This window comes from Emydura macquarii, unplaced genomic scaffold (genome assembly GCF_026122565.2).
Source record: "Emydura macquarii macquarii isolate MOO-44397 ecotype Brisbane River unplaced genomic scaffold, CSIRO-AGI_Emac_v2 contig_1045, whole genome shotgun sequence".
NCBI lineage: Eukaryota > Metazoa > Chordata > Testudines > Chelidae > Emydura > Emydura macquarii.
In genome coordinates this window covers 20,503,973-20,519,308 of record NW_027131182.1, presented here as the reverse complement: position 1 = coordinate 20,519,308, position 15,336 = coordinate 20,503,973, and the positions used below count along the sequence as shown (strand labels likewise).

At 39.4% G+C, this 15,336-nt stretch overlaps 1 protein-coding gene across 1 annotated transcript in view; it reads right to left on the bottom strand.

The window, feature by feature from the left end:
* Positions 1–15,336, bottom strand: part of ITGA1 (integrin subunit alpha 1) — a 58,277-nt gene that overhangs the window by 21,982 nt on the left and 20,959 nt on the right. Inside the window, exons 10-17 of the mRNA XM_067545356.1 lie at positions 15,004–15,077; positions 13,368–13,512; positions 12,600–12,742; positions 9,368–9,511; positions 4,912–5,166; positions 4,114–4,244; positions 682–848; positions 189–325 (exon numbers count right to left, since the gene is read on the bottom strand). Coding sequence (XP_067401457.1) covers positions 189–325; positions 682–848; positions 4,114–4,244; positions 4,912–5,166; positions 9,368–9,511; positions 12,600–12,742; positions 13,368–13,512; positions 15,004–15,077 — 1,196 coding nt within the window. The remainder of the gene's footprint in view (positions 1–188; positions 326–681; positions 849–4,113; positions 4,245–4,911; positions 5,167–9,367; positions 9,512–12,599; positions 12,743–13,367; positions 13,513–15,003; positions 15,078–15,336) is intronic.

The following is a 15,336-nucleotide window of genomic DNA, read 5'->3' as shown; positions in this document are numbered from 1 at the left end:
TTTACTTTATAGTAAAAATAAATGAATACTATGAAATTGGATTAATTATGTGTATACCAGCTATTGACAATGATTGTGAATGTAAGGAGCCTTTTTATCTATCTTAGCATTACTGCACTAAAAATGCACTTAGATATAATTATAGTGTAACAATGAGAAAATATAACCACTTTATATGATTTACTTGCCAACATATAGAAGTTATGTTTAATACATTCTGACCCTTTGACAGTGATATTTTTTTGTATCTTCCTTTCTTGGCTTTTCATGAACAAGCTTCGAGATATCTGTCTTTGTGAATCAAGTGTTGCCCAATACTGTATACCTACAAAGATAATGGAAATAATAAGACCTATCTAGATAGGATTATAAACAAATTGACATCTCCGTATTTTTTTTTTCCCTCCGAATTTATTTTTGCTGTTTTTGTTTAAATAAACTGTAATAAATTTTAACAATTTTAAAATTTAATTTTTTATAAATTTTAATTACTGAACTTAAAAAATAATCATTTAAGAGTTGCATGTTGTTCTGGGGTGAAAAAACCCCCAAACCAACCAATCAATCAACATTTCTTCTCCCCTCCAAAAAACCCCAAACAAAAAAACCCTCCATTAAACCCAAATGCAAACATAGAAGGTTTGCATGCAAAGATTTGTTGGCTTGGTGCTACCTACTTACTGGATTTGTATATTGTATCTTCCTTAGACTTTAGTCTGACTTCAAAACAAATTGTGGCATTTATGCATACTGTTTCTTTTTTATCCATATTACAATTTTTCTTTTGGATATTGATTTTGTTGGGTGTGAAATTCATGGAAACATTTACTTCAGCCACATCACGAGACCTTAAGAAAACACCAATAGGAGAGAAGACCCTTAAAATAATCATGTAAATCTTTAAACAAACTTGTAAAACTGTATAATACTGTACATTACTTAACATACATATAGAGATATAGGCAGATAAAAACTTATGCACTCTACATACTATAAAGGTATACTGTATACTGGGAAGGGAGCAGTTACTGGAATACTCTTAAAATCTTCCACAGAAATGCACAGACAAATTATTAGATTTTCCAAAGCAGCTAAGTGATGTAGAAGCCTAAGTCCATTTTCAAAAGAGACTGTTAGGTACTTAGCAGCCTAAGTCGCATTGAAAGTTAAAGGGATTTAGGTTCCTAAGTGCCTAATTCACCTTTGAAAATGAGACTTAGGCTGCTAAATTACTTAGGTGCATTTGAAAATTTTATCCAAAATGCTTGTTACTCTCATTTTTCTGATGTTTGCAAAATATGTTAAGCCAGCAAATTAAAACCACACTGAGGCAACATAAAATGTATTGACAGCAAAAAATAAAAGTAGTTCTAAGTCCAACTTTTTGGTTGGCCAAGTCTTGGGAGAAGGATTATTCATTATGATGATTTCTATTCTCTGTTTTTGCACGGAGATGCTGACTTGTCTATGAAAACTTTCGTTGACTTCAAGAGTTAAATCCAGGCCTACATAAACGGGCACAACATGTCTTGGCTTCAGGAGCTGTATCTGCTTTCACCATTAACATATAATGTTGTAGCATCTAGATGCCTCAACCAGGTCAGGCCTCCACTGCACCAGGCACATACAGTAAATGACAGTCTCCATGCTGCAACTCTTATGATTTTACCATGAATCTTGTGATATTTGGTGTTTTGCTTAAAGATGCCATTCCTGGATGTCACTGATTAGGTAAGAATCTTAGCTTTCATTTAAAAAGGAAAGTTAATTTCTAGTCCTCATAGCCACAAAGAAAAGCTTGAAAATGCATCTTAATGGTTAAAAGTCAGAATCTAAACAAGAAGACCCCAAACTTACTATTTTTAAATTTTCTCATGATTGTTAATAAAATCTGATGATTTTGGGAGCCTGACTCATGGTTTTTGAACTTTTGGGGTTGTTAATATTGAGTTCCTGCCCCAAGAGATACAAAAAGATAAGGCCCTGATTCTGCAAAGACTTATATACATGCCTAACTTTACCCACTGTGATTTGTTTTCATTGGCTTTGCAATACTGGGGCCTAAAAGATAAGACAGTTGGATGAGACAATGAAGTAGATTGCAAGAGGGGAAGAAAAATGGGGGAAACAAAATATAGGATGTGCTTAGAACAGATTAGCTGTGCATGCAATTTTAGCTAATCAATAATGGTAATCACAATTTATCACCAATACTGAATTTAGTCCCAGATGTTCATTTAAATTAAAACAGGATTTTATATGTTTAATTACTATTACAGGAAGCAAGGGGCTTATTGTTCTTTCTTCATTTGACTTTGGATGCAATATATGCTTCATTTTGCCATTACAATTAAACCATTCAGTGGCAATATTGTAAATTTTGTTTTGTCTATACTATAAAAGAATAGAGTTTTTTTGTTTAGCTAATATTTTTAAATCATTTTTATGTTTACTTTTACAATATAGCAAGTTTCATTTTTTCAATATTCCTCCTCTCAGGGAGATATTTAAAATATTAAGATCCAGAGAAAATACTAATATATGAGATAAAACAAGTGAGATGCATCATTTTCCTGTAGTAGTCCACCCTTCAGTCTGGAGTGTGTGTATGTTAATTAATTAGCACAAGTTAAGCACCTATTATTATTTTAATGCACATACTGTTGTAATAATTGTTCCTACAAATTTACCCTAATTGTAAGGTAAAATGCAAATATTAAGTGGAAGTTTATAAGATGCTACAGTTTAACTTTATAACAAATGTTGATAGGAAAAGGTGCAAAAAGGAGACAGAAGAAATGCATTAGTCCAGATAAAAAGAACTCAAGGACCGTGTGAAGATCATGCTTGTAAACAAGAAATGTGTGAAATCAAAAATCAGTAAACCAAAATTGGTATGTTGGAAACTAGGCCTAATCGGTGGACAATAACGAGAGGACAAGTTAGTCTTCTCATCATTCCCCTTTTGCGGTCCTCAAAAAGAGACTTTGTGAGGAAAGGCTGGCTTGTTGAATGAAAAATGAAACAAGGGAAAGGCGTAAGCCTCACCATCATGGCTGCTACTCCTACTGTCTCTCTTGAGACACCAGACCTTCTTCATCTTAACCTTGAAAGATGTCCTGACTAAACCAATTCTGAGAAAGGGAGCCAGATGACATCACCACCTCCACTAGCTTTGAATAAATCCCAAATGTAAGACTTTTTGGCTTCAGGAGCTGTATCTTTTCCTTCCCAACCTTATTTTTTCTTTTTCCTATCCCTCTCCTTTTTTACTTGTGTCTAACAAGAGTCTGGCTTAGTCGGCTAAGACAACATATTTTACAACACTGCTATAAGCTGTGACCGGAAAGAGGTAGATAAATGCAATGCCCTACACCGCCCAATGCTGGTACAAGTTTGCCAGGGTCTTGGAAAGACCATGAGCTGTGCTTGTGTTTCTCCAGTATTGAGGCTGCAAGTGAGAGAAGCTGCATTTTCTATCTTTGCTGTTTTTTTCTATCCCCCTTTTGTGTGCGTGTCCAACTTGTTTGTCTTCTAGGAAATGGGACAGGACTGACAAAAACAGCAACTACAACAGCTTCAGTTCCAGCCTCTTCCCAAAGAGTACAGTTATTACCATCAGAGCACTGTCAAACACGGTGTGGAGAGGGATGGGAGTGTATGGGGTGGCGGGGGGTGTTCCTTTAAAGACTCTCACCAGCTAGAGAAAAATGGAACAAAGAATGTTGTTAAAATGAAAACCTTATTTAATATTCTACATTTCAAATGCTTTAACTGCTTTTCCTTATTTTTATGTACCTGTAATAAAAGGTTACAAGGATGTTCAATGGTTTGTTTGCCACAGCATGTACTAAGTATGCTGAAGTCTCTGTATTCCAAACCTGGATCCTAGTTTAACACTGTTTAATGTTGGAAAGTTTTGAGTCATTTTAAAGCCTATGAATATTTGGGCCCTTTTATTCCATCTAAATTAATATCTAATATCTAAATTAATATTACAGGGAATAAGGAATACAAAAAACATAGAAACTTTAATCTCCTAACAAAGAACACCCATTCATCTATTGGTGATTAGGCTTTTTTCCTTTAAACAAATACTTTTAATATACATACCAGAAGAGGGCAGCACCACCAAGGCCTCCAATAGTGACATCAGTTAGACCATCACCATTTAAATCCATTTCTCCATGTATAGACTGACCAAAAAATTTCACTTTTTCCCCATCTCCACCTGATGGAATACGCTGTGGAAAAGTATCAATAGCTTTATATAATATAAAACAACTCATGTATACAAAAATTAAGGATGCATGAATTGGGTCTGAACAGGCTTTTTAGTACTTAAACATATTGGATTTTCATTATAGATCGTCTAAAAGAGTTACCATGGTGATAAGCACAATATAAATGCCCAGCTACACCACTGGATTTTTTAGGAATTGTTAAGTGTCTCCTTTATCTATCCATACAGAGCATATTTGAAAGGTTTCTAATGAAAACACAATACAAAACACAATATAAGAAAGTGTTTTATAAAAATAGACCATAATGGTCAAATTGGGTGAAATCAGAGTGAGTTTAACGGCACTTAGCATTCTCAAAGGAAAGTTGTTGAAGTTGCTGAGGTCACAATTTGATCCTACTGAAGTTGGTGGAAAGACTCTCATTGACTCCAGTGGGTCCTATCAAACTGACTGAAGTCAATAGGAATCTTGTTTCTGACTTCAGTTACAGTTGGACTGAGCAAAGAAACTAAGGCTCTAATACAAAGTGAAAGGAAAGACTTCCACTCGTTTCAACTGGAGTTGGATCAAGCCCTAAAGGAGTTATGACTCCACCCTAATCAAAGGATATGTCTGTTAAGATGCACTGTTCTTCTAACTGCTGCTAAACTGTGTGTGTGACTCCTACCTGTGCATATTCTTTCCTTATACTGCTGTCATTGCCATGATATATGTACACGGCTCCTCGATGATCATCCTCTAACGGAGCTCCTATTACAATATCATTAAACCCATCAAGGTTGAGGTCTTTTACTGGAGCAATTGCAGTCCCAAAGCGAGCACCACAAGGTTCATTCTTCTGATTTTTGCAGGAGCTGTGCTTTAACAATGAACAGCAAGTTTGCTTCAAAGGTTCAAGGCTCATCTGATATTCAAATGTTGTCTGTGAAAAAGATAAATGTAAAGTTTAGGGACCGCCATCAACTTTACAGCAAAACAGGCTTTTAAAAGCACACACACTTAAGACAAACAGATTCTTTAAACAAAGTTAAATCACTTAATAGAAATCATGCGGTGTTAAATATTATTCTGTGTAATCTGAAAAGCTGTGGTTCCTAAACTATGGGTCCCAGGCTGACTTTAACCAGGAAAGGAGAGACATGCAGTGTGTTTGTCTGTGACAGTTTTCTGAAGTAATGGGCTTTAGGAAGGCACAGCATCATAATAGTGACTTTAACTAAACTAAACCACTTAACTCTTTAAGATGCTGCAAGGATTCTTTCCAACAGAAGTTCCCTGAACCAGGGAGATATGATAAGGTTTAGTCTGGATCACAAATGGCAGTAGTCTTGAACATTGTAATTCCACTCTTGGTAAGCATGGGTTATTTACTAGCCCTGGAATAGTCATACCATGTGTACATGATTGGATTCTTCTGGACATCAGGTTCCATGGGGGTGTGCCAGGGTCCTAGATGTCCTCAAGCCCCCTACCTGAGGGTATAAAGGACAGAGCAGGCCCATCTCTCAGTTCCTTTTGTCAATACAGAATGCCAGAGGAGTAGGTCTCTGTAGCTACAGGGAAGGAGGGCAAGTTGTGGAATCCATATACACAACATATCTCATAGAGCCACAGTTTCTGTAAGGGAAGTAATCATTCTTTCTTCTTCAAAGGATTGTTCACATGGATTCCACTCTTGGAACTGACACTGAACCTTTTTTCTTCTTTGGAATGGTTCTATAGTAAGCATAACCCCCCTACTCCTGAACTCTAAAGGTACCTTTTTTGTTGCTCTGGGAGGCAGTGGAGAATCCACCTTTTGCTTTAATAGTATATTGTGAGGGGGATTCCCCAAGGCGATAGGGAAAGTGGGTGGAGCATAGGAAGGGACAGGAATTGTATGCAAATATCCATTGCTAACAATCTCATGGACCCACTGGTCCATGATGATCCTAGTCCAGGCTTCTGAAAAAAAGGAAGGCAGTTATCAAAAGAGGCAAAGTGGGGGAGGAGAAAGGTAGAAATCTCCAAAGATTCTGACTGTGGTGTGAAAGCTGCTGTCAAGAGCAAAACATCAAAAGTGTTGTATCTGTCAGAGGCAGTGGGTCATCTGTATTGGAACCTCTACTTCTTCCTTGGTAGCTCCAATGCCTTCTCTGGGTTATAACAGTATGAGGCACAGGAATGCAGCTGAAGGAGCCTTGAGGTCTGGCTTGTTTTCTCCTTGTGGCTGGAGTGTACTAAACCAGAGAACACAAAGTTACTCTAGAGTCCGTTAATGAATGGAAGGCCTTGTTGATGTTTGAGGTGAAGAGATTGTAGTCCTCAAATGGAAGATCGGTTGTGGTTTGGACCAAGGAGGACCAAGAAGGTCCAAACCAGTGACTGGAGCCTGGAGGATCTTCTCATTGCCCTCAGTGTGGTCATGGTGTATGCAGGTGTCTTAGACACATCCAAAGAGCCTGCAGGGAAGTTCCAGCTATGAGCTGCCTCTCTAGCATGATGGATTTTAATTCTTCTCTGTGCTTCTGCAAGAGGTCTTTCTATAAACGGAGACAATTTGTCCCAGTTCAGATAGTCACATTTTGCCAGAAGCACCTGACAGTTGGCAATAGCTATCTGGAAACTGTCAGAGGAGTAGACTTTTTTGCTGAAGAGATCCATTCTTTTCTGGTCTTTTTCCTGCTTTGATCTTTCCTGAATAGCTGCTATGACAAGTGAATTTATCCAGAAGTGAATAGAAATACTTAAAGCCCTTGTGAGAAACTTGGTTCCATTTATCCACCCTCTTGGAAGTGATAGATATTAATCCTGGAGTCCAATGCTGGCGTTCTTGCAACAGTCCTTGTTAACACCTATGGTGAATCTACCAGGTATGGAAGGGTTCAGAATGTCTAGCTGATTGTGTGATGTCACTTGCATTGCTTCCAGTGTCTTGGCCTCTGCTTGTTGATCATCCTCATTATTAGAAGAAGGGGATCTAACACTAGAAGATGGAGGATGTTGGCTTGTGAGCATATGGATACATACGCCACAGTTCTCTGTAGGCAAATGACTGATAGCAGGGGGCCTGTTGCCTGTGAGACCCAAGCCTTTTCTTAATTAAAATGTCAGTCTCTGGAATCCCTCCCTGACTCCCAGTGTGGTTCTCCTGGAGGGGAAGGGAGATGAACAGGAAATGAGTCTCTACAATGGAGAAGACATATCCCTCCTCCAGTGGTGTGTCTCCCATTCTGGTGTGCTAGGCTGCTCCTACACCCCTTCTACCTGATGTCTCAGCATAGCTGTATGTGGTTCTCTAATTTCAGTGACTGAAGATCTAGTTGGCACAGCTGAGGTCGTATGAGAGTGAAGGGGACCCTAGTACTGGGCTCAAAAACAGGTCACTTGGTGTCAAATAGGCCATACGCATCAAATGGATGATATCAATGCACCGGCTCAAAGGGTTTCAAAGAGTCAGTACTAGAGGAAAAATGGTCATTGGATTTAGATTTAGCTGGTACTTCAGGTACCTTTTTCATAACAGGCATCGGGGTCCAGAGGAACCCATCTTAGGCCTTTGGCTGCCCTTCCAGTGCAAAGTTCGAGACAAGCTCTAACACATGTCGATAATTGTGACCCAGTTCCGAGGGTCTGCTTATCTCCAGAGTAAAGCTCCTTCCTTCCCCTTCTCCAGAAAAAATAACCTTAGGCTGGCATCCCTAGACTTCTGAGTGTGCTTGAAAAAAAAGTGGCAGATGGAGCAATGGTCAGGGATATGCATTTCACTTAAACAAAACAGGCATTTTGAGTGCCCATTGTTGAGTGGCACAGAAGCATCATGAGGGGCACATCTTAAATTCCAAAGATGCAGCTTCTATCATAAGAGCTCGAGTTACAGTACCGGAACTGGGGCTCTGGGCCTATTAACTGTATGAAAAATTAGTAAAAAATTTCTTTTTTTTAAGCCAATGGGCAAAATAAAAGTGAACTAACGTCCCACTACCTAACAAATCACTAATGCTAACTGCAACAGCCACAGAGATGCAGATGGATGCTTCAAGGGTTCTATCTCATTGCCATGGGCAGAAAGAAAGAAATGAGAGATGGTTGGGTCCACTCTACCCTTTATGACCAGGAGTGGGGATGGCGGGGATGAAGACATCTAGGGTACAGGCATAGCCCTAACAGATACTGCTGATCAAAAGAATCTGATCTCGTGCGAATGGGCACATGCGCATCTAGAGTGGAATCCACATGGACAATTACTGGAAGAAGACCATTCAGTAACATCACTGTAAAATTGGAGAATGAAGTGAATCAGAATCTATCTACCTGGCTCCCATCACTGTAATATCTCCACACCTCAAAATCTTTATTGTATTCATCCCTTGAGCACCCCTGTGAAATATGGGAGCACTATTATACTTATTTTATGGATGTACTTGGGGCTTGTCTACATGGGGACACTCAGGAAAATTAATTTAAATTAACTAACAGTGTGAATTTAAAGTGGATTAGTTAAACCAGATTAAACCCCTGTGTGGACACTCTGATTCAGAATAAAAACGTCTTAAGCTGATTCAGAGTGTCCACATAGAGGTTTAATGTGGTTTAATTAATAATCTACTTCAATAATTAATTGAGAGTAATTTCACTGAGTGTCCTCATGTGGATAAGCCCAGAGTCAAGCAGGAAGTCTGTGGCACAGCAAGGAACTGAACCTATTCTCCCCTGATCCAGGCTAGCACTCTAACCATCCTTCCTTTTTAAGCAGGAAGACCTAACAAGTCCCATCCACACTCCAGTTGGAAACCCAGGTACAGCAGGATTTTTCCCTAATTTGTTGACAACGCAGTTGAAAGTTGTAGTGTGAACGGGGCCTGAACTCAGTTTTTGCCTAGTTCTACTGAGGATGCATTTCTTAGCCATATAAAATAATATGTTAGATTCCCTGGAACTACTCAGTATTGTGTGCTGTTAATTTAATTAGATTTGTCATTAAAAAAAAATCTTTTTCCACTTTTCATAGGCCACCTCCCTCACCTTCTATCATTTGAGCATCTCCAAGTCAAAGTTTAAATTAAATTATTTGTTCAAATAAGGATCTAAACAAACTAATGAGTATATCCCTTTTCCTCAGCCAATAGCTGTTTCACTATTACCTTGTTCAAAGAATACACATACACTTTTCCTTGTTCCTCTTTTTCGGTTCCCATGTACATAGGAGCTCCAACTAGCAGAATGTCTGTAAATGAGTCTTTATTGATGTCAACTGTAGTAATAACACTCCCGAAGTATGACCCAATCTGCAATAAAAACATACAACATATTTATTATAGGTGAGGCTGGTCGCACTGCCTAATATTAAGGTGGCCCAATATTTCCCATTACAAGACCCTGCTTTCAGTCACGTATATCTTTCTGAGACATTAACCATTTGGGCTGTTATTTTACATGCCAGGCTTCTGCCTTAAACTTCATTTTCTGGAAAATTTCAGCCAAAATGGTTCAGCAATTTCTGAGAATGAGACTAGGGATAAAATGGTTTTTGCCCTTTAGAAAAAATCTGGGGACCTTTTCCTTGAACTGCTCTAGCACCCTCAGCTTTGGAGCAAGGAATTTAAATTTGGCAGGGGGTAGCCTTCCTGTTGGGGATGTGCCTTTTGCTCTTCCAGTGAAAATCTGCCCAAATTTGGACACGTTATAAGCCTTTGAAAAATATCAGTTTTTAGTTTTAGTAGAGACTTGGAGGTTAGTGCTGCACCCTCCATAACTCCTGGGTCTGACCAGACTATGCATATACCATCCCCACAGAGAGAATGAGCATGCGAAAGCCCAGGGATATGGGTGCAAAGCCAGACCCTCCCTATAACTACTGCTTCTGCTGCTGTGGACTGGGGTGCAATGGGCACTGGGAACTGACGGCGAGGAGCCTGTGTTTCCTGTGTCCTCAGTGACCTCCTTGCTGGCACCCAGACAACAGGGAGGAGAAAGTTGCCTGACACAAATCCAGAGGACATGAAATCCAGATTGGGCAGGGGGAAGCAGGGGGAGGAAAGGAGCGGATTAGGACAAGGAGTCTGGTGATAGAAGAGAAAAAAACCTCTGACTGGGAGATGGTGGGAGAGACTAGGATTTGTTGGGCAAGGAGACTGGGCCTGGGATCTGGCATGGGGGGACGTGGAGGGGAGGCTGACCCTTCTTGGACAAGGAGACAGGAACCCAACGGGGTGGGGGGGTAGGTGACGGGGAGCCAGTTGGGGCAGATCAAATGAGGAGCTGGGGGGAGAAGGGGAGATTGGTGCTGGTTTGACAAAGAGGCTGGGAATAGCATGAGGAGTCTGAGGAGTGGAGACTGGGAAGGCAAGGAGAATGGGATGGGATGAGGAGGTGGGATGGGGGAAGAGAAAAGGACTGGGACAGGTCCAGGTAGGAGGGAACAGGACAGAAAGGGTCAAGCTCGGATGAGAAAACAGACAGAAGGTTCTATGACTACTAGAGCACAGTTTCCTCCAAAGCTTGGGATGGAATGCAAGACTCCTGAGTCTCACCATTCCTCTGCTGACAGCAAATATCTATGACATCCATTGGCAGCGTATGTTTTCATCTCCCTCTGGGGCTGGTCCACATAGAGAATGACAACCTACTATTGCTGTAATTTACTCCATTAAATCAAGTGGCTGAGATTTGTGCAGTGGAGCTAAAGGTTGCCAGTGCAACCTTAATTTGGCCCTTTTATGCATTTGTATTATGATATAGTCTTTAATGACATGATCACATACTATTTTTTCCATAGGATCCCTGCTTCATTCCATGCACAGGATGCACCTGCTCTGGGGAAGGATAATGGTTGTGTAGTAGTGACCCCCTGTCTCTTATTTGCTGCAGAAGTTGGAATATGTGTAGTGAATGAGGCACAGCCTTACAGGAAGAGAAAGGAGTGTTTCATGGTTAAGGCAGCTGAATGAGGACCTGGAGAACTGGATTCTATCCCTGCCTCTGCCATAGAGTTCTTGTGTGAAGTTGGGCAAGTTGGTTAAACCAAAGTTTTCAAAGGTGGTCACTAATTGTGTGTTCCTCATTTTCTGCTTGCCTGACCTGAGACCCTGGAGTCTCATTTGCAGAAGTGCTAGGCACTCACAAATGCCACTGAAGTCAATTGTAGCTGTACATTGAACATATGCTACATAGCTAAATACCCTGAAAAATCAGGTCTTAGTTGTCTCAAATCCACCCAAAGTTAGTAGATACTTTTATCTTTAATCTGTTTGTCCCTCAGTTCCTCATCTGAAAAATGGGAATAATAGGGGTGAAGATAAATTAATGTTTGTGAAACACTCAGACTTGCAAGGGTGAGGACTGACATAGAAAAGCCCAGGAGAAAATTAATAATTCTATCTTCAGAACAGGGTTTGAATAGTATACAATAAATAAGATACGGGGCCACACACTGAGTGAGAAGAAAACAAAATATTGAACAGCTGTTCATAAATGAGCAACATCCATCCTGAATGAGGCAGAGGCCTGTGGGAAAAAATGTATGCAATCATGTAATTAAAGACTGTATTGTAATGCAAATGTACACAGGGCCTGAAGTAAGGTTGCACAGATAGCATTAATTTGGACATATCCTAAATTTTGAGTGCATAACTTCACAACTTAAAGGTTCTTTTAATGTAGGGTGTTTGTCTCTGTGTGTGTGTGTGTACATCCAAGAGAATATTACATGCCTTACCTGTAATTATGTATCAAACTATGGACTCCAGCTTTGTACTAATATATTAGCTTTGCAAATTTAATCATAATAAAAGGTTATTATGATGATACATTATAAAATTTGGAGGAGTGTTAAGAAGGTCTCCTTTTCCTTAAATACACATAGATCACAACTCTCAACCGCATCCGAGCTGTATTCAGGCATACTTGAAATGGCAGCAGTGGGAAGCTGCTTGTAATTCCCTTGTCCCTGGCTGCCCAGTCCTGGTGGAAATTAAAGCAGCAGGGGGCCTGCTTTACCACTTCACCACTAGTAAAAGGTGCAGTGGAACAAGTGTATCAGTGGGAAGATCAAGTGTAGTGTAACTTGGCTCTAATCACACCTCTGCCCTGCCCTGCCCTGCCCACTCTTCCCCAGGGATAGGAGTAGCTATGCCACCTCCACATACACTGGCTGAGATTCCCTCTACACAGGGGGAATTCTCCAGGGATAATGTCTGGTTGGTTTAAGTCCATACATTCCTTAGGAGACAGGAGAATCCTGTGAGCATGTTAATATTTTACACTTCATACATTTCCCTAAGTTGCTTTTCTGATCCAGTTTTCAATCAAATCAGACCATGAACAGATTATTTTACTATATTCCACCTTCATTTTAACTGTAAAATACATACTCACTTGTTCTCCATTTAACTGCTGTAGTATTTTTACATCTCCCCCTACCATTTTGTAAATGATAACTTGACCTGTGTGGTTATAGCGAGGTTGCCCAGCGATGTATAGCACATCTTCAGGTGTCAATGCTGAATTGACAGTATATCCTAGGAAAAGGAAAATAATTCAAGATGTAACATTTACAGAATGTATCAGCAATAATTGCTATGATTCAAAATCTTAAGGTCCGATACTGCAAAAACACATACAAGTGTAATCTTGTTTTTGCTAGACTGGGCAAGCAGATGTGTATAAAGGTGTCTCTACACTGCAGCTGAGAGTGAGCATCCTAGCTCCGGTGCATGAACTCACACTAGTTCAGCTCAACTCCCCGACATCTGAGCTCAAGCGGCTAGCCTGAGCCTCCGCTGGTGAGGCAGTGTCCACACTGCTATTTTTAGCATGCTGGCTTGGCTCGAGCTAGTATGAGTCTATGTACTCGGGCTGTGAAGCTTGCTGTCAGCTGCAGTCTAGACTGACCTTAAAGGGTTTGGATGTTTCGTGTTCTACACCGACTGCAAAGTTATGGACATAATGTGTCATCTAACTCGATTGGTCGTACCCAGGTTCTAACATGATAGCATATTATAGCTTAAACATTCCCCTGGAACCCAAATCTTCCTCACCACTTGGAAGCCAGGACAGTATTTTGTAAGGAATATCTTTTTGGAAGAGATTTAGAGAGAACACATACAATTCATAGGTAAGAGGTCTGAGCAGTATTTCTCTTACCTAGATAAGCTGCAAGAGGTTCATTTTTTTCTGAAGACTTATCACGAAATGTATCATTTTTTGGTATTAAAACCATGTTGTTTTTTTGCATGACTACTGTCCCATTCCAGTCATATGCTCCAACTGCTCCAAGCATGATCCAGTCCTTACATTCAGAAAAAAATATTGCTCTTTACAGGAACAATAACCATCATTTCTGGATTTTCTTTGATATTGTTTGATATTTGTTTCACATATACTTGCAATGTTTAGCCTTGCATCTCATACATTAGTATAATCCTCACAATCATAAAGTATAGTCACTTTTTGTCCCATTTTTATTAACTTTCGGCCAAAGGAGTAAAGACAAAAGGAAACATGCCTTATTCCACTGAGGGATGCAGAGCCAGATAGCATAAGCAAGGCAACAAAAGTAGCCAGGGCAAGATCAGCTGGGAAATACACTGAATTAATATCTTTCCTGGATGGCCTCTTAGGACAGTGCTTCTATTGATCTCCAGATGGATTTTAAATCCCCAGGGATGGGTCTGCTGATCTTTTGTGCCTGCAGGAGTCAGTCTGGCCCTCTAGAAAGAGTAGATGTAGCCCATTTCCAGTCTGCCAAAATACCAACAATCCCAAGTCCACTCCTGCAATGAGGTTCTGATTGTGGCAGTTCAACTCTTTGACTACTGCAACCAAACACAATACCAAATCGATCTTAAGCCTTCCTTTGACTTGCAGCCTGGATAATGTCAGTGTCTAAGAGCTACTGTTCTCTCTGAATCATAATTACCATGTTATATTTTATATCCCTCCCTGTAAAAGTGGAGAGATTGTATTTCTGAAACAGAGGATTTGTGTAAGGTCAAATGAAACAAAGTCTGTTCAGGTTTTCATCAATGTTAAACTATAACTGCATTCAAAATTGTGCAGGAGTCCTTTTCATGTGGATGAACTGTCTCGTTTATTCCCTCTCTCTTTGTGTTGTTTTCCATTGCCCCCATTTTATTTTCTTAGGGTGGAGGTCTTTTCAGCCCTTTGGGCCTATTATATAATTGACACTTTCATTTTGTACGCTGTCTAGATTATCAAAATGGGCACATTATTATTTTCTAAAATAAATAAAAAGTTAATGATTTCTGGTTACTATAAATTTTCAGTACCCTGCAGTGGTATTCCATTAATAGCTACCACTTAGAATTTAGGTATTTGAAATAGTCAATGTATTAAAAATACCAAAGCTCTAATAATACAAAATTTATACATTTCAGTATTTTATGGTTAGAACTGTCATTTAATAATATGAAATCCTTCCAAGATATCCTTTTAGCATGATGGCATAAAATCTCTTACTTTTAAAGTACAATAGCAACAATTTGCCTTTATAGAAAATCATTTGCTGATTTCATAGTGCTATGTGAGCCTTAATTAATTTAGAGTCACAACACTCTGTGAGGGAGTACTTTTTCTTATAAATATTCTTACATCCATTCTACAGATGATTGAATTATGGAGAGCTCCGAAACTTGATACAGCAAACCAGTAACAGAATTGTGCACAGAATTCAGGAATCCTAATTCCAGATCCATGCATTAACCAATAAACAACTGTTTCTCTTCTAAAAATAATTTCTACTTCTAAACAGTCAATTTACCTGGGAATAATGAGCACTGAAGCCAGCTTGGGACATTTCCATTTCAAACGAGGCTGCCAGCTGGTCTGTTGTAGCTATCAAACAGGACATTTTAAGTTTTAAACATGTATAGGTTTCAGTATAAAATAATATAATGAAAACTCTGACCTGATGGGATGAGATGACGCAATTAACTAGAGAGTTCACTAAGCACAGTTTACTGTGCATCATTATTTAATGAAAATTACAGCCTTAATGAGTGCTGGATAATAAAGAACGAGAAGCTGTTTCCACTCTAATGAGTTAGAATGGATATAACTTATTATATTATAATTTGTTTTAAAAAATGTTTGG